The sequence below is a fragment of the Melanerpes formicivorus genome, unplaced genomic scaffold (genome assembly GCF_026170545.1).
Source record: "Melanerpes formicivorus ecotype bairdi unplaced genomic scaffold, bMelFor1.0.p_v2 SCAF_21, whole genome shotgun sequence".
Classification (NCBI taxonomy): domain Eukaryota; kingdom Metazoa; phylum Chordata; class Aves; order Piciformes; family Picidae; genus Melanerpes; species Melanerpes formicivorus.
The window spans coordinates 3,636,365-3,656,236 of NW_027142373.1; the positions used below are offsets into that span (position 1 = coordinate 3,636,365).

Sequence of the window (19,872 nt, forward strand, 5' to 3'; positions counted from 1 at the left end):
TAATTGTCTCTACCTTTTGGAATAGGCATTTTAATGTACCTGGAAAAATACAGACAGGTAAATTAAAAAGGTGTTTGGTACCCTCACTCCCTTGGAAACTGCAGATACATATCAGAGCTGGCAGCATTAACAGTGCAGATTATTTTAAGACAAATGTATCCACACATCGACCGGGACAACATTTACTGAGGATAGAACAGATAGTCTGCAGAAGAGTCTCAAAACCAGGCAGTGACACTGGCTACAATTCAGGGAACAGCAAAGCTGGTTTGAGGAACAGTTTCCATAACACCCCTCTGTGGTTATTGGAGGAGGTGATCCAGAAGTGCTCCAAACATGCCCTGTAACAATCAGCTTTCAAAACTCTGCATTACATGGCCATAGCATGGACACAGACAGTGGCTGTCAGCTATTCATGATCTCTTCTCTTCATACTTTACAATGCCTGCATGCTGTCATGTCTGCATTTGCAGCTCTACAAGAAGGCAGAGATACCAGTATGAGTGGAACGAAAAAAACCAAACCCTAGTCAGAATGATTCTTCTGAGTTACACATCAGGCAGGCTGAAGGAGCAAGATGTTGGAGAGTAAAAGCATACAATGTTTGCAGAGTGACTCAAAGAAATGCCCAATACCCCTGTTAGAGCCACTAAGAATGCCTTGTGCTCAGCACTCCTGGCCAGCAAATGAACTTCATCAGACGCAGTCTCTCACCGTGTCGGTCGCTCCCACTGAGTTGTCCGTGTGATGTGATTTAAATACTGGATCCTTCCAGAGGCAGTCCTCCGCTCCTCCCACCTAGAATTCAGACATGGAGAGATAAGGCCCTGAGTGGTATTTCCAGGAAACCAGTGCACAAAATGTTTCCAATGTAAGTGCCAACTCAGGAAGACTTACACTGTTATGAATCACTTCAGCTTAACAAGGTTACCAGGAAACAACTGCAAGTTCCACTCAGACCTGATCCTACCTTCTCTTGGAGATGGGCACATCGTTAACAGAGTCACACCTTCAGTTCAGTAACTAATTGCATTCTAATCAAATCCAAATAGCCATATAAAGAAACTTCTTGAAAAACATTATGTTTAATAATGGCTTTAACTTCTTTTACCCACTGATTTCTGTGTTTTCACTATTTTCATGCACTGCTTGCTTTCATTAAGAAGTCACCTTCAAATACCATGACTTTTTAATAATTACTGTTTTGCACTCCAAAATACAGCTAGCTTTGCAGTTACACAATTAAATAAGCCAGTTACACAATAAGCACATTTGAAGTGAGTATCTAAACTGTTTTTGACCTCTCCAGACTCCAGAGTAACAAAACAACTACCTGAAGGGAGGTGCCAGGTGGGGGTTGGTCTCTTCTCCCAGGCAACCACCAACAGAACAAGTGGACACAGTCTCAAGCTGTGCCAGGGGAGGTTTAGGCTGGATGTTAGGAAGAAGTTCTTCACAGAAAGAGTGATTGGCCATTGGAATGGACTGCCTGGGAAGGTGGTGGAGTCACCATCACTGGAGGCGTTTAAGAAGAGACTGGATGAGGCACTTGGTGCCATGGTTTAGTTGATTAGATGGTGCTGGGTGATGGGTTGGACTTGATGATCTCAAAAGTCTTTTCCAACTGGTTAATTCTATTCTATTCTATTCCAAATGAATGCTCTCAGAATTTAGATGCTAATTTATGTTTCAAAATTCATCATCTGAAAAATCAGTTTCTCCTGTCTTTACCTGCCAAGAATCACATTCAGAAGGTCTGTGTTTGCTCCAAAGAAGCTGATGACAGCACCAGAACTTAAACCAAAGCATTTTTTCTGTATTCACAAAACTGGTTTATGTGTTAATGATGTCATAAACTCTCACAGGGACAAAGCAAAATCCTAAACCCTGCCTTTGGCAGATAAATACAGCAAGAACTCAGGGTCTCCTACCTCTCCCAATCATGTTTTCTTCATGCTGATTTACACAAAAGAAGTGATTAATTTTTGTAACAGTACACATTTCTGCACAGCTCTGTAGAAGGCAGCAGGCCCTTGCTACAGAACTACTGCATGGATGAAGTCAGTCTGCTGGCTCTGATTTAACATGATATTAATTTATCAGTTCTATAATTTGAAGGGGAAATGTTCTCCTAAACAAGTGTATGTTTAAGAGCATTTACTCACATAGGTCACTTCCCATTCTCCACGAGACAAGTGTCAAATAACTAACTATCTTCTGTATCCCCATTGGCTTATCTTCTGATTTTACATTCAAAACTGCCCAACTCTGAGTGCCAGAATCAAAAGAAATTAACCTATTTGTGCACTGACTTCTCACTACTGCAGCTGTGTGTGTATTTACATCAGAGTGATGGTAGCTTACCCATCAGGTAAATCATTATCAAACAACCGACTGCAATCCACAACTTGTCCTCCTGTGCCTATTCGGTCTCTGGACTGAAGACTTACTATTAAGACAACAAAAGAATTATTAAAGATGTGACATCTGAATGCAAATGACAGTTAGATTTGAAAGATAAATGGTACAACTTGGAGGACTAAGCTGAGCCATGTTCTAGATGTTTTGTCCTTCTCACAAATCAAAGAGAGCTACACACAAAGTGCATGTTTTCATACAGGTAGTTCTACATCACAGTTAAGTAAGTTACCTTAAAGAATATAAATGTGAGTTAAGGCAGAACAAGAAGTTAACTCTGAAGCTGTCATGAAATTTTGAGATGAACTGTGACTTGCTGGTGGCAGCAGGGTGGCCAACCTCAGAGCTGGGACAGCAAGCAGGACAGTGCTAGTGCTAACAGAAAGAGCTAAAATAAGAAATTCCTGTAAGTTTTGGACTTGTTATTATGTATTTTGTGTGCACATGAGATTCAACACACATACACCAGGCAAAATGTGCTTGAAGCACTGCATTTGGTTTACTGGATGCTTTCGATCACCAGTGCTAAGAAGTCAAATGCAGCTCTCACACCAAGCAGTGCTCAGCACCCTGAGAAGCCCTCACTGCCCTCAGCCAAACTGCACCACTTGTTTAATTTCATGGATATTTATGCCTGAAGCTTTTGTACTACAACTATGAAAACAAAGATTTTTCTTTTCCCAGGCAGCTTTTGTTCCAAGTATCATGATTTGCAAGTGTCCAATCTGATAATTTATGACACTTGTGTTCCTGTGGGTCTTTTTTTCTTTTTCTGATGTTTTGTTTTGCCTTTAACAGTAAAGCGATGACTTAAAAAGCTGAATACGTGCTGCGGCCCACATTTGAGGCGGCACTACTGTATCTCTGGACAACTGCCTGCAAGTCCTATCTGTGCATGCAGTGAAGTAAACTTACAGCTATTAACCTAGCCAAAACCCAAGCTTCTGTCAAGATCACAAGGTTAAAAAAATGATGTAGCAGCACCGGCAGGTTTTGCCCTAGAGTCCAAATTTTCAACATGTTTGGAAGCTATGGATTTTGAGCCTTCAACAGCCCAGCCCAGGAAGCTCTGCAGTACCTGCTGGCTTTATTCCTAATATGAGCTCCTAGACTTCCAGGAACACTAACATGACAAAGCAACTTCTTAGAGCAAAAGACACCTTACATTTAATTTCAACCAAGATGATGTATTGATTCTGCAACAAACCCACACATTACAAGTTCACATTGCTGCATGTAGGCAAGGTTTGGCAAGCAATACACACAGACAAAAATGAAACTAAACAAAGGCAATTACCTCCTCTTTGCCTATGTGAGGACCAAAATTTGTGCACGGCTTCATTTTGTAATGAGTAAGGACTCATTTTTTCTGCACCGCCACATCAGAAATAAAATGGTGGCACAGAAGAGAGCTGCAAGATTAAGACACAGTTCAGGTGCCCTTTGCATCCACTACTCGCAAGTGTCCCCTTTTCTTCCCCCCTTTGAAGATAACCCCAGGCATTTAAGATAAAAATCCCCTTGTTCCCTGTCCCAAATTCTAAAGCCATACCCACTCTGCACTTAATCTGTAAGGTTATCGTCTGCTGAAGGCATCAGTTACATTTTAGTATTGTTTTCCAGTCTTGCATGGCCTCTTAATTTAAGCCACTTTATCATGAGAAGGACTGAGGGTGTGTTTATAACTTCAATCTTCTTTCTGATCTTGTAATCAGGATTTCTCCACCAGTGCAGCAGAATTACCTAGTTTTACTCAGGCTCATTCACCCACTTCACAAAATTGAATTAGTGAAGAAAGATTAAAATATAAAGATATTAATAACAACTATTTAAACAGGGAAACAAAACAAAACAAAAAGCCTGGAGTCTCTGGAGCCTCACCAGAACACAGCCAGGACTGGGGAAACCTGCCCTTTCTGATGGTAACAGCAAAAAGCAGAGCACAGAGAGCTGTACCCCGACAAGCTGTGTTTGCTCTAGGTTCCATGTACCATCCAGCAACTACTGCTAGTCAGGGACAGCCCCAGAAGCAGGCCAAAAGAGCAAATGCTGCTTGGCTCTACCACTTCTCATAAGCACATCAGGGTAAGACAACTAGTCAGTGTAATTTATGCCCACATTGCTGACTGGACTATCACAACTAGTTGAAGTGTATTTGCCATGCCCACACTTCACAGTCTTTGCCTCAGGCTTACCATCTGGCATCCCAGCAGCCTTGAGACACTTCTGCTCTGGGGTGGGGTTCTGGGGGGAGGGTTTTGCTTGTTTAATTAACAATTAGCATTCTCCAGTCAGGATGACAAGGATGCATGCTATGTACTCTGGAGGGCAGCATGAGAGCACATCACAGGGTGAGGGTACAGTCCTTGCTAGTGTCATGTCTGAAGGACTGCTGTGGGAAGAACTGATCTCTGCTGCTCAGAGAGACCCTGACAGCTGAGCTCATTTTCCTCTTCAAAGGAATTCCTCAAACAAAACTACATACATACAGCATGGATGACCAGGGGACCAGTGCACTGGAGCAAAACCAAAAAGCAAACTGAACTGACAACTTAACACACTCCAGAAAAATGACTGCTTTATCCTTCACTCTTCTGTGCAAGCTCACATGGAAAGTGTACTAGTCACAAATGGTCAGAAGTCTCAGCAGTGCACTTATAATTCCAGTTCTACCATCATCTGACTCTCCTGCACACTTATCTTAACACTGTGCAAACACTTGCAGAACAGATGCTAGACAGATGGTTAAAGCTATATGAAGAGGTAAAGGCAGAGATATTCTTCAACAGAACCTGAAGGAAAGGAAACAAATGCACTGCAGCCCTTCTTTGCTGACTGTTTGCTCTGGCTGACAAAACAATAATGCTGCTTGGATATTCTTTGCACTACAAACTGAACATAAAAGTGAACATGCAAATTCACTTTTCTTCTCTCCATGTCCAAATATTCCCATTACAATCTTGCCATAAAGACCTCCTCATCCTGACCAAGATTTTTTTACTTAAGTGACCTACTAGAAACCCTGCCTTCTGAAATAACTCCCAATGCACCCACAAGAGTGTTCATGAAATTGTTTGTGGATGCTTTGCTTTCAAATTTGCCAGCTTCTTTCCAATTCTGAAGTTATTTGAGGTTTATGAGTTAGCAGAATGACAAAGCACAGCTACAGACATTGGTGACAGACTTGTTAATAACCTGTGAAAACACAAAATGAATTGACCAAGTCATCCCAGACAGCAATTCACTCCTGTTACAGCAAGATGCTTTACACTTTCACAGAGCCTACAGGAAGCACAGCTTTGCTGCAGCTCACACTGGCCAAGAAATCTGCAGCCAGTTTTTCACAGAGATTTGGGGCACAAACTGTCACCAGTCTTCAACACTAAAAGCTTTCTGAAGGAACTTTGTTTTGTCTGTCTCAACACTTGCAATCATATTTAAGGAGTTTGTTCTGGGTTGGGTGGGTTTTTTGTTTGGGTTTTTGGGGGTTTTGTTTCATGGGGTTTGTTTTTTTTAGTTCTCTACACAGACACTTCTAGGTTGAGGTCCAAATGGCTCTGGCACTAGACGCTGAATTTGAAAAGAGATAAAATCCAATACAGAAACCTGGCATCTAGGAAAGGTATTTCTATAGCCACTATTAATCTCCAAGAGAAATAAAAGACAAACTCCTTACTTACCGACTATCTGTCCTCTAACAGTATCATTGTCATTTGGCCCAAGCTTGCACAGATCCAATCTCTGATCTACACAAAGAGCACACAAAACAGAAGTCATCAAATATTTTACTGCCTTTGAGCAGTGTATTTAAGTACCATCAGAACAAAATGCCTCCATTGGACACTACTGCAGGTGAGGTCCCACCAGAGCACGATCTCATGCTATCTAAACCAACTGGAATATACAAACTTCACAAACCCAAACAAAACCACAACTAGCTGTCACTCCTCAACAGTCTGTCCCTGAAGTTTGGCCTGGAAGAAGAAAGCCCAGCCTTTAGCTTACTTACAACCAGTGTCTTTAAGGCGGTTGATTGCGTTGGAAAGAAGCCTCACACAGCCCAGAAATCCAGCTCCCTGCTTTTTATGAATCTTCTTGTGGTTCCACACGCTGATCGTTATGGAATCCGACTTCCCGATGTATCTGAAAAGTGGGGAAAAACACCAATGTCAGTGGCACTTCCTTGACATGTGGAAGATATTCCAGAAATCACTTTGGGAAGAAAAAAAATATTTAAAAAATATATTACCAACCATTACATGAATAATTGAACACACACTGTACTGGCAAGAGAAAGCCATCTCAGCTGAGAGGTACACATCATGCCTTAATTACAGCATGGCCTATGAAGGACTGGAAGGACTGTACCTGAATACAAACTTATCTAAAGATCCTGATTCTGGAAGAAGGCATTCCTGGGAATCCAAAGCCTACAAGAATCTGCTTCAAACAGCAACATGAGCAGGCTGTGGGCTGGCCTGGCAATCACATCTCTTCAAGCAGCTACAAACATGCTCAGCTCTAATGCCAGCTTCATGCCTATGCTCAGCCTAACCAGAGGGCACAGCAATGCTCCTGTAGCCTGTGTGTATGAGCAGTGCTAGCAGGCAGAGCAGCTCAAATGCCAGCACACAAACTCAGTTCAGCATCCACTTGCAGCATGTCATCAGCCCCTACTTTCAGGCTACTCCTCCAGTCACCAGCAATGCAAGTCATCCTACTCTGGAGCTCTTCTGAGTGCTCAGGGAGAACAAAATCCAAACCCAGTTATCCATCTGCAGTTCACAGATCCTCAGGCAGCTAACATACCTTTAAGAAAGCTACAGAAGGGCCATGCTTGCAACACGCATGACAAATTAGGAATGTCACCCCCTTACCCGCAGCTCATCCATGTTTTAGGTGAGCTGTGCCACCCTCCCCTCCTGCCCCCTGCTCCTCACAGCATTACCACAGAAATGCTTTTGCAAAACCTGGATCTGCATTGCACTGGCTTGGGGAAACCTGGACACTGGGTTATTTTATTGTTGCTTTGTTGTTTGAAGCTTTGTTCTTCAGAAGCAATAAGCTTGTGGGCTAGTTTTTGCTTTCAAAACACCTAAGACAGCCATTGCCAATACTGAATTATTTCTTACAGCCTTTTAAAGCCGAGGAAAATTCATTTGTAACTATGGCTCAGATCCCAAGAGCTGCTTGTAATTCTCCCTTCCCAGACCATGAATTCTGGCCTTCTGCAGTTTAGTTGCAAGTGCTTTTTGTTTGTTTTTGAAAGAAGTCAAAGTCAACTAATCTACCTCATTGACTGAATCAGCTTTAAAACAGCTTAATATTTTCATAAAGATAGAAATGATACTGTCAAGGTTGGCAAACCAAACTATTGAACTGTCAATGGCTTCAAATTGCAGCTGTGAGCAAGTAAATTCTCAATTAACACTTCTCCCATTTTTCCTTTTGGTCCAAAAAAGCACAACTTTGACAACTTTTTTTTCCATCACCTGCAGACAGGGACTGATCCAGGAAGACAGAAAAGCCTAACTGTAGGCACATACCCATGAGCATGGTTTAAAATACCCAGAGCACATTAAAGAAAAAAAACAAACAAACAAAAAGACCAACAACAAAACCAAACTAAAACCACAACTAAAACTAAACAAAATACAGACTTTACACACATTAAAAAAGAACAAAACCACCACCACCAAAACACCAAATAACAAAGCTTATTGAATGGTAAACTGATTGCACAGTATAGGTCAGGTTTTTGGCCTTACAACCTTGGCAATGCCAATTTTGCATAAACAAGAGATGGAAATGGGTATTCACGTGCACAGTTGCAGTCTACAATGTTTCATGTACTTAAAATAAATTCTTATGAGAACAAGTTAGGTGCACTTAAAAATAAAAGACTTATCATGACCTGTCTTGAATTTTCCAGTTTTCCTTGTTGCTTTAAGAAAGTCAGAGGCATATGGTTAAACACAATTTCATAACAGAGCAGTCTGAATAATATGTAGAACACACTTTCCAACACACAACACACTTTCCAAGAATCACTGTAAGATTTCAGGGTGAGGTTCTGATAGTTGGGATGCAGACACAGTATATGATCGCCAGCAAACAGGTGAGGGCTTCTACATGACTACTACAACCTGCTCTGGCTTTTGCACCAGAGAACGTGGATGATTCACACACTTAAAGGAAATAAGCAAGACAAGCTGCATTTTCCAAATCAAAATGGCCTGCCTTTTTTTTTTTTGTTTTGTTTCCAGAGGAAGGGAAGAATTAGTTCAGTAACTGCTAGTTGGCTTTCTAGCAAAAGGTTTGATCTAGATTTCTGCATCATTTCAGGCACGAAAATACATGGTTGAATTTAAAGAGTGATGGCAAGACAAGCTGCTATTTCCAATTCATTTGGTGGCTAAGTTACATTTGGATTACATCAGCTGGCAATAAAACTCCAACATAAAAGCCCAAGCTAGGAATTTAATTTATTAAGAAAAAAACATTAGAAAAGCAAAATAGAGAAACTTAAAAACCACCACCACAACAGCAACCAAACCAAACAGAAACAAAACACCCCCACCCCCACCCAAATCCTGTTGGGTGCTCCTGTCTGCTTCCTCATAATTACAGCTCTTTGAGCTTTAGGTTTAGGTTTTTTGGGGGGTATTGTGGCTTGGTTTTCTTCTTTTTTCTTCTGGTTTGTTTGGATTTTCTTGATTTGGTTTGGTTTAGGGGGTTTGTTTGTTAGATTTTGTTAGTTCCCATATTCCCTCAATCTGTAAAATCTGGCTAAGAACTGTGTGTTTGGAAATGGTCAAGAAAAATAACTACTTTAAGCACCTCTAAACAAAACAAACAAACAAAAAAAATCAAATACATGCCATGCTGGAAAAGAATGAAGTAGAGAAAAGCAGAATGGAGAAAACAAGGGGGAAAAAATAGAGATCTTGAAAAAACCTCTTGCTGATCACAAGCCAGATGTACTCCCTCCAGAAAGAGAGGAAAATGCAACATCAAGAGGTATGAACTCAGGCTTGGAAGCCAGGTATTCCCTGTTTCTAATCCACACTGCCACACAGAACTCTTTTTCTGACCTGGACAAATTGCTGTGTTTGTTTCTCCATTTTCCCATTTCTGAATTGAATGCAATGGTTGTGTTCTGCTCTATGCTCTCAGCTGCTTTCAGCTGCTTTCAGCTTGTGGAAGAAGTAGGTGTGAAGAGACAAATTAAAATATCACCCACATTTTTCCCCTCTTCTCTTTCTTCACCCTGACACTGCTCTCATCTCCAGTAGCAATGGAAGGGTGTTTGAGCCTCTGGGATGGTCAGGAGAGAATCAACAAGAGGCTGTGGCTCAGACAGGAACACAGCACAGACATGTGGCATTGACTGGCTGCTTTCTCCTCCCAGTGCTACCCAGCCCAATGTTGAGCAGAGCATAGAAGATGCTTTAAAAGCACCTGCACCAAGCAAACAGTAAGCAAAGTGGGCTTCTACTCCAGGTGCTCCTCACAGATCCACCTAAAAAGTTCAGCTAAGACTTGTACACCTGATGTGCTTGAGATGGAATGGGCAGGTCTGTGGATAAGGGCAAATCAATCCAGAAATGCTTTTACCCTAAATGCAAAGGGCATCAGCTTCACCAAACTGGTCTAAACAACAACATCAAGAAGGCAAAGCTGTTGCAAGGAGCTGTTTGATGGCTCTTTAGGAGTTTAATCTAGGATGGGATTGTCTAAATCAGCACTAAGCAGATGCTGTCTTCTCTCCCTGAGAAAAAAACCTCCAGGATAATTAGCAATAAACTAGGCAAGTAAAACTGTAGGGTTAGGGGGGAAAGGCAATTCTGCAAGGGCATCAAACACTAGAACCTACAGTGAGGAAAAGAGGAAGAGCTACAGAAGCTAGGTGAGGTTACACCTGAGGATGCAACAAAGGAAAGCAAACAAGTCCATGCTAGAGCCTGGTGGGGGTGGGTGGTAGATTTGAAGGGCACAGAGTAAAGATGGGTCCAGGACTAGGTTTTGGTGGAGATAAAGGTACTAGAGCTTTTAGAGAGAAACAGACCATAGGAGTTGCTGTGCCTCAAGGGCACAGGTGAGGTGGGAAGACTGTAGGAGAGAACTAAGCCCTCACAGAACAAGAGAGAGGAAAGGAAGAGAAAAAGGTGATTAGTTAAGTTCCAGAACTGCTGGTGTAGGAGGTGTTTAAGTGTTCTGAATGTGAGAAAGCCTGTAAATGTGTATGTCTGGTTACTGAAAGCTTTGAGGAAAGGCCTCAACAACAAGGAAAACACAAACAAGACTGAAAATAAGGAAGGGGAATAGATCCAGGGCAAACATGGTATTTTACTGACATTAAACTGCATCCAGACAGCAACTATTTGGCAATTTCTTTCTGGAAAGCCTCCCAGATTCCCCCCTCCCGTTACACACACCCATCTAGACTGTGGAATCTAAGCAACTAACTACTTCAGCTGCTTCCTTTCATGCCAAGATCTGAATGAAGCCTGACGTAAGGCAAAAGCAAAACCCTTTTTTTGTTCTTGACAACTCTTTCTTACAGACCTTACAGAACAGAGTATCTATTATGCTGAATTGGGTTAACAAGTCACAGAATTCCCTTGGAGTTAGCAATTTAATTCAGTCATTATTGCACAAATACATCACAACAGATCCATCTTACTGTGCCATTTGCATATGCCATCACATGATCGGAGACTGTTAATTAGCAGCAGTGTTAACCTGTTCTATAAATTCCAGGCTGGGGATGCTTTGATCAACACAACACAGCTAAGAGACAGTTTTACTGCACCTTAGATTATTTAAAACCTGACACAAATCTTCAGGGTAGAGGGGGAAAAAAAAAAAGGCAGATTTTTCCTTTTAAAAATCCTCCATAATGCACCTTGCTCTGGTGGATTTCCTATGCTACGTGGTGGCAGGAGCAGGCAAGCTGCCACCAAGTCTCCATCTGTTATGCTTGGTGTGCAAAGCATTTCCTGTAGCAGTGGAAGCGTCATAAGGCAGAGACTAGTGTTCCCATGCAATGCTGTGTTGTTAGGGTAAACATTAGGATGTTTAAAAACCCTATTTTCAAAAGATGACAAGAAAGATTAACTCCTGTAATCTATGAAGTTTGCTTCAGGTGTTTAGTAGTAGGACAACTGCTATTCCTATTTATTTTTCTAGGTTTTGTTTTTTTTTTTCACCCCTAAAGTAAATTTTCCTAGTATGTGGTATAGATGAAAAGCTGGCACCTGACTCTGGGTGTAAGTGTCAGGTTTAAGTTACCTAAAAATAAAAGCCAGGCAGTGAGTAGTTGTACCAAAGAGTACTCATATTTTATTGTTGGTTTAAATAAGAACTGCAGACTATGTATTATGTTTATAAATCCTACAATGGTTTAGGTTGGAAGGGATGTCAGAAATCACCTACTCCAAACTTCCCACCATGGGCAGGGACACCTCTCAACTAGACTCAGCTGCTCAAGGCCTCATCCAACCTGGCCTTGAACACCCCCAAGGAGGAGGCAGCCACAACCTCCCTGGGCAGCCTACTCTAGAGTTTCACCACCCTTGTACTGAAGAACTTCTTCCTAAGATTCAATTTAACCCTGCTCTGCCTCAGCTTCAAACCATTCGCCCTTGTCCTGTCTCTAGACATCCTTATGAAAAGTCCCTCTGCAGCCTTCCTGTAGCATCCCTTCAGGTGTTAAGAAGCTGTATCTAAGAGAACTAATCTTTTATTGCTGTTTTAAGTAGGAACTAAGTGGCTGATGTTTATAAATGGAAGCATTTCCACAGAGTAAAGAGTAACAGGGGAAACAATAAAGAAGATACATTATTATGAAGAAAATATTGAGGAGAAATTCTCTCCAAATCACAAGGCCTGACATAATGCTGATACTCCCTTTGGATTACAAATGCTGATGCTGTGTCAAGAGGGAATTCAACTGCCAGAATCAAGCAAAGCAGTATTCTCTACAAGTAACTGATATTGAAAATAATATCCTAACTAACCAAAACCTAGGGGTTTAGGGATCTTCCCAAAAACTAGAATAAAATTAAAGAAATAACCACACACACAAGTTTCACACAGGTCTAAATTCCTTAGGATAATCAGTATCTGCCCAAGCAAAATATTCTTCCAGAAACTTCATTTCTATCTCTGCTTTTTATAATATGATGTGGTCTGCAGTCAAAGTCTCACTTCAAAGCTAAGACAGCTACAGTATCCAGATGCAAGCATGAGTTCTTCTATAAAATGATGTCAAAACTCCTTGAAAATTATAACCAGAAAGGAATTTTTCCTGAAGATCTTACTACTTCTTTCCATTACCCTCATTGCATATTAACTTCTCTCATTTCCCACATCCTCTGCTCCTTCTCTTCTCCAGTCACTGGCTCACAGAGCACCTACCATCCCTTGTAACCCATTCCTGTCAACTGCCTACTTGTGCTGTCACCACAGCACTTCAAACACCAGGACAGGACTGGTGGATACTGGGGAAGATGCAGGGAACTACCAGCACTCTACTTTTGGTGATATTCACAGCTCAAACAATTTCTCATACAACAGACAGAGAATGGAGCCATGGGAAAAGTTAAGAGATCAGAACAAAGCCTTAGAAAGAAAGAATACGAGACAAAACTGTTCACTCCTCTTCCTCATCTTGCATCCCAAGGAAAATAATAAAGAATGTAAGGATAAAGGAGAGGAATAACAAAGCTTTCACAAACACAAGGAAACCTATGTATAAATAAATAAAAGCTTTAATAACTTACACAGAATATTCTATGCTTTGGAATGACAGAGGAAAACTGCAACATCTACCTGCCACACTATATTGTTCAAAAGCACTGAATGATGCCCAGGTGATGGCAATAATCTAATGGTTTATAGTGAGAACATTAGTGACAGATGACAAAAAGAAACAAAATGGAATAAAAGGCACACAGAAGACAGCACAGCACTGAAACAGAGAGCATGAAAAGGAGTTTGAGGGAAATATTGTCAGTGATTTGTTTCATTTTACACAAGTGTTAACATGAAAATATTACACTAAAATAATGCTATAGCACAGGTAAAGCACACTGTGGACATCACCACTACAAAATCAAGTATAGTGTTTAGATTTTGTCCATTTTGACACATGGATTTTTCACTCAAACTAATAAGCTCTGGGCTATTTTGCAAGCTGTAAATAGAACAGAATCATGAATATCTGATCATGTCTGTGTACGTTAGAGGTTTTCACTTCAAACCTTTGGTTATCATTGTTACCACCTACAGGTCATAATGCTGATTCCATTTTGGGTCAAGTGTATTCTTCACAGTGTCTGTAGAATGGCATTGGCCAGAACCGTCCACCACAACCTTAGCAAATGGATCAGGAAGTCCTAAGAGGAGAAAAAGGAAAAACAAACAACCGCCATTAATGACTTCATGTTTTGGATACACAAGGGATGCGTGTTGGGAGGACAGAGCCAGACTCTGCTCAGTGATGTCCAATGATAGGACCAAGGGCACTGGGTGCAAGCTGGAGCAGAGAAGGTTCCACAGGAACATCTGGAAAACCTTTTTCACTGTGAGGGTGACAGAGCCCTGGAGCAGGCTGCCCAGAGAGGTTGTGTTTCCTTCTCTGAAGACATTCCAAACCTGCCTGGCTTTGTTTCTGTGTGACCTGCTCTAGGTAATCCTGCTCTGGCAGGGGGATTGGACTAGATGATCTTTTGAGGTCCCTTCCAACCCCTAACATTCTGTGATTCTGTGAGAACCAGCAAATGCATCACCCTGCTTTCAAGTCCTATATCAGCACACTGCTTTTCTATTTGCAGTTGCCTTTTATTAATCCACGAGAGGCATATTTAATGTATGGGAATAACATGACACACTGAGCACAGAAAACAGTTCCATCAGCAATTTACTACACTGAGATAGACAAAGTTGTGCAAGTCAAAGACTTTTGGGGAAAAATATCTTAATATCTTAATGTAATCTTCAGGACTGTGTAAATTCTCAGTATACAAAGAATTCAGCTAGAGACAGAAAAAACAGATTTACTTATTTTTTTATATTCAGATTAATTATAATCATGGGTCAGGTTGCTACTCTAGTATAGGAAACCACCTATTGCAGATTATTCTCACTTTTGAGCTCCACTTTGTTTTGTCTTAACTATTGATTTAATTTTCTGTTAGCTCTGTACCTCAAAACCACTCAGCTCAGCTGACAACAAAAGTCAATACAAAGATGATCCTGGGCTACATAGCTGAGGATGGCAAAGCAGCAGGACAAGAGCAGCCTACAATTAACTGAACTGTAATCACTATTAACTGCCACTAAAAGGGATGGTCCTACCACTAGTGCCCCTAAGCCATGTGGTCCCACCCCTTCTCCCCTCATACTAATTCTTTCCTTCATCCCAGTGCCCAGTGAGTCAGCTGAAGGAACTAAAGGTGGCAAAACATTATTCACACCTTCTGTAGCTCACGTTTTGTACCAGTTCTGCTCCCTCAGGTGACTCATGATGGAGCCAGTCAAGCAGCAGAGCAGCTCAGGACAAAGCACATGGGGACAAAGGCAAAGCATCTGGGGAAGGGGAGTAATAGGACCTTGTGGCATTTGCGCTTCAGGACAGAAATGCAGCACAGAATTCAGATCTTGAGGGGTTTTTAGAACCACAGAATGCACTGGGTTAGAAGGGACCTCTAGAAGTCAACTTGTCCAACCCTCCTGCAGTAAGAAGGAACATTTCCAATTAATCAGGCTGCTCAGAGCCCCATCAAGCCTGACCTCGAATGTCTCCAGGGATGAGAAATCTACCACCTCCCTGGGCAATCTGTTCCAGTGTCCCACCACCACCATAGTAAAGAACTTCTTCCTAATGTCCAATGTATATCTGCCCTGCTCTAGTTTAACAGCATTGTCCCTTGTCCAATGCCCCACACACCTTTGTAAGTAGTCCTTCCACAGCTTTTTAGATGTCATTAAACTGTTAAATACCAGAAAACTTGCAATCAATACAAACTCCTAGATATAAAGCAAGTTTAGGAAGTATCATAAGTGACAACAAAATTTGGCAGCATCTATTTTTCCAAGCTGTTTCCAAACTTCAGGTCTGAACTTCCCAATTCTTCCTACTCCCATCTGGGGAGATGGCAGGCAGGTGATCTGTGCGTGATCTGTTATTGGCCTCCAAAGCGAGTGACATTCATTTCTGCCTCCTTCATCCCTCCCCTCATCTTTCACATTATTAAAATTCATTAAAATATCATTCCAGAGAAACTGACTATTATGACAGGAGTTAGCATGTACCCCTGTTTGCTGGACAAAACGTTCTGATTGGGAAAACATTTTAATAAACATGGCACTAATTGAATTTAGGATGTAACGTGCCTGAAAAAATAGTGTCAGTGATTTTATTATGAATCTGTGACACTAGGAAAAAATGAGAAACTTTGAAATAAATGCAAAAAATCAAAGCCTCCAGCCCCCTTAATGCAAATATCTCCACATAAGAATCATGTGCAGACGCTGAATGTCCAGAACCCGCGTAAGATTTATCCCATCTCTATATAAATTTTAACATCTACTTACGGAAAAAATCCTTTTTCACCAAGTTTTTTGCACACAGTACTGTAAGAAAAAAAAAAAAAAAAAAAGAGAAAAAAGAGAAGAGAAATACAAAATTAAGATGCTGATTCTCAACTTAAAAAAAACAAACAAACAACCCCAAACAGTTACCTTACCTGTTCAGCATTCCAGAAAATCCTGCTCAAAATTAAACGAATGAACATAACTGAATTGTGCTACAACAGCGTTTATGTTGGGATGTAAAATACCTCCTGAAAGATGAGGCAGAAGTGTCATCTTTCTGGCAATTTACCTGCAGGCAGATTACAGTGGAAGTGATATGGTGGAGGATTCCTCAGGCAAGAGTTTCATGAACAGTTATTCCCGCCCCCCCCGCCAATGGTTTTGCCAACTCTCTGTTTACCTAGTGAGGGAACTGGACCTGTTCTCACTCATCAGTGGCACAAACATTTGTGCTAATAAAATCAGGGGTGGTACATGACCAGGACCTGATGTCAGTTCTACAGAGCAGCAAAGCATATGAGACAGTCCAGGCTTTTCTGTTATCTTACGTGGTAACTAAAAGCTTTTACCTGAAAAACATTTGGGTGGAGCAAACTAACTTCTAAAGCCAGAGTTTTGATGGCCTCAAAGATATGTTTTATTTGTAGAAACTTATAATTGTTTCAGGCTCTTTTTTTTTTTTTTTTTTTTTTTGGTTTAAATTAAAAAGGGAAGAACATTTGCATTTGTCAACTAAAAATACCAAAGAGAGAAACAAATAATCTCACATGAGAATAGAGTAAATAAATCAAGCACACATTTTAAATCAATAAATAAAAGGTCAAAGAGGACAACTCTCCTATAAAGAAGCCAAGGTACACAGAGAAGACTTCTCACAGAATGCACCCACTGTTCAATTGCATGTGCTTATCTATTAGCACAGGTTTAGTAAGCAGGAAATATTAGATTCCCCTATGAAACATTAAAATATTTACTGATAAAACAAAAGGATTCTTGGTCTTGAGTGGAAGCATAAATTCCCACAGCTAGCACAATAAAAAAATTGTACAAAAGAGGAAGAGGTATTTGGTTGGAAATGATGCTGCAGAAGACTCCTCAGTAAATTATTCCCTTGGATATTCTTTCTATTACATCACCAATATTTATTACAACCAGGAAATGCAAAGACAAAAAAGTACATCCAATAATCACATCCCACAGGCATCACCTAGAACCAAAACAAACTGGTCATGCCTTCCCGTATAGAATATCCTCCAACTGATCCTGCTGGGCTCTGGTTCTCCAATTTCTTTTACAGTGTGCCCAAAACGGCATAAGTGGAGGTGATCCATGAGCATCCTCATGGAAATTTCCAGAATCAGGGCAAAGAAACACCACCCAACAGAGATCTGCATAGAAAGGTTTGGGCTGGAAGGAACCTTAAAGGTCATCTAGTTCCAACCCCACTGTCACAGGCAGGGACACCTCCCACTAAACCAACTTGCTCAAAGCCCCATCCAACCTGGCTGGCACAAAGTTACACATTAGTCTGAAACAATAGAATTAATGTTTTCCCCATTTTTATGATCATAAAGACACTGATTTCAATTAAATTGCTTTCCATGGGAATTCAGCACTGTAAAGCCTAGCTAAAAATGCTACTCAGGTCTAATAAGCTTTGGTCCTCCATAAAACAGAAGGGGACACTTATTCATGTCCACAGATTGTCATTAAACAATGACTTGCACGCTGACATATACCTCAGGAGAGGTAGATACAAGCTCCCAGGAAAGCTTCAGCAGATTAGTTTGATGCAAGGGGTGCTAATAACCATACTGTTAACCTGAAAATAAAAATTAATTGCCTGGTTCCAGGTTGTTATTAGTTGGGATTCTTTTAAAGATGCTAAAGGTAAGAAAAATATTTTTCTCCAGTCAAAGGCATAATGGTAATCCTAAAGCAGAGCTCTGTTTAAGGGATTTTCAGCCAGTAATTCCACAGTAAACAGTCAGCAGTAGTAAAATGCTAATGAAGAAGAAACATTTTAGGTATTTCTGATACCTGGAGTTGAGGCATGCATAGGAAACAGACTATCACATCACCGTGTGCTCCTCAAAGCGTTCAATGAAGTCCTTAGGATGGTGTCATAAAAATCCACAGTTCCTAAAGCCTCCCACGTGCCCAGCAATTTAAAGTCTACTAGACCCATACAAAGTGGTAACAGCTTAAAAGGCATTTAAGGAAATGGATAAGAAGACAAACTTCTAAAAAAAATGCTTCTGCAGTTCCTTAAGATTCTATTAGATCAAGAATATCCTCAGCCTGAGCTGCCAACAGACACCACTTGCCCCAGAACTGTAACAGGTTACTGATCACCAGCCACCTTTCATCTAGTGGTGAAAAACCTCAAGTAAAAGAGCTGCTTATATAGATGACTCCTGTCTCAAAAGTAACACCATCTGCACAATTTCACCTGTTACAAGAAACACAGTGTTGAGTGAAGCTGAAGGCTTTAAATCCAACAATTAAGTCAAAATTCTTCTAAAGCACAGCAAGCCACTCGGTACATTCCTGAATTGTATTATGTCCAAAATAAGAGGCTTGACAAATCTTTTGGGAAAGAAATTGCAAGGTTAGCTAATTATAGGCACTACTTTTCAAAATATTAAGCAAGCCTGCCAGCACAATTTACCCAAAGTCTCGATTTTATGAGATTTGGCACACAAGACATAAGGCTAATAACCATTTCCCCACCAATTAGCCACGAGTGAACAAACAAGAGTATTTTTGGCTCAAGATCTCCTTCTCTAGCAACCACATTTAAAAGGAAAGTAAAATGTCAACCCTCTCTGGCTTTGTCAGGTTAACAAAACAGAAGAGATGCCGAGAAATCTTCCATTAACAACAACAACTCTGCCAGATATTCCTAGGTGGAAAAGCCCAGTCCTGGGAGGACCAGCTCAATTCTAAGTGAACAATCTTCTTCCACACACAGAGCTCTAATCAGGACTTGCCTTGGACAAGAACTTCTCCCACTGGTGGGAAAAGTACCAGAGTTTATGCTCCACTTCTCTAACAGTTTCAACACTGCATTAAAACCTATTCTGAGGATTCTGATAACCAACTGATTAATAGTTCCTTGAGAATAAAAACTAAGGAAGTTTGGTTTCCTATGGATTTATGTTTTATGGTTGACTGAAAGCTACAGCTGAGGCTTTTCCCACCAGTAAGGCTTTTAGACAGACTCCCTCCCACGCAGACTCTATAGTGGTCTCACAACATAGGATCTCTCACTGCAGCTTTTTTCCCCTCTCATTTCAGGTCACTCTCAGGGTCTCCTCTTTATCCAGGCAATGATTCTCATAAAACCCAGGGGACTTAATTATCTTTGAGATCCCTATACTATGTCAAATTTGAGCTAAAGATTCAAAACCTGGAAAGAACCCCAGCAAGATTTCTTTTCCTTGGCAAAGCCAAGTGAAATTACTGATGGTTCTGGACCCAAACCCACATCATTGTCAGACCTACACAGCTGCACCACTAGTAGCTCCCCTAGAGGCAAAAGGGCACTGGAGGTTATTTGTTATATGACCTTAGAGCTGCCTTCCAATATCTGAAGGGATGCTACAGGAAGGCTGCAGAGGGACTTGTCATCAGGGTGTCTGAGACAGGACAAGGGGGAATCGTTTGCAGCTGAGGGAAAGCAGGGTTAGACTGCATATTTAGGAAGAAGTTCTTCACTATGAAAATGGTGAGACTCTGGAACAGGCTGCCCAAGGAGGTTGTGGCTGCCTCCTCCTTGGGGGTGTTCAAGGCCAGGTTGGATGAGGCCTTAAGCAGCTGAGTCTAGTTGAGAGGCATCCCTGCCTGTGG

The 19,872-nt window shown here is 41.1% G+C and overlaps 1 protein-coding gene across 1 annotated transcript in view; it reads right to left on the bottom strand.

Moving 5' to 3' along the window:
• SMURF2 (SMAD specific E3 ubiquitin protein ligase 2) overlaps positions 1–19,872 on the bottom strand; it is a 60,435-nt gene that overhangs the window by 17,017 nt on the left and 23,546 nt on the right. Inside the window, exons 2-7 of the mRNA XM_068151097.1 lie at positions 16,021–16,059; positions 13,712–13,820; positions 6,428–6,561; positions 6,099–6,164; positions 2,365–2,449; positions 715–798 (exon numbers count right to left, since the gene is read on the bottom strand). Of these exons, the coding sequence (XP_068007198.1) occupies positions 715–798; positions 2,365–2,449; positions 6,099–6,164; positions 6,428–6,561; positions 13,712–13,820; positions 16,021–16,059 (517 nt within the window). The remainder of the gene's footprint in view (positions 1–714; positions 799–2,364; positions 2,450–6,098; positions 6,165–6,427; positions 6,562–13,711; positions 13,821–16,020; positions 16,060–19,872) is intronic.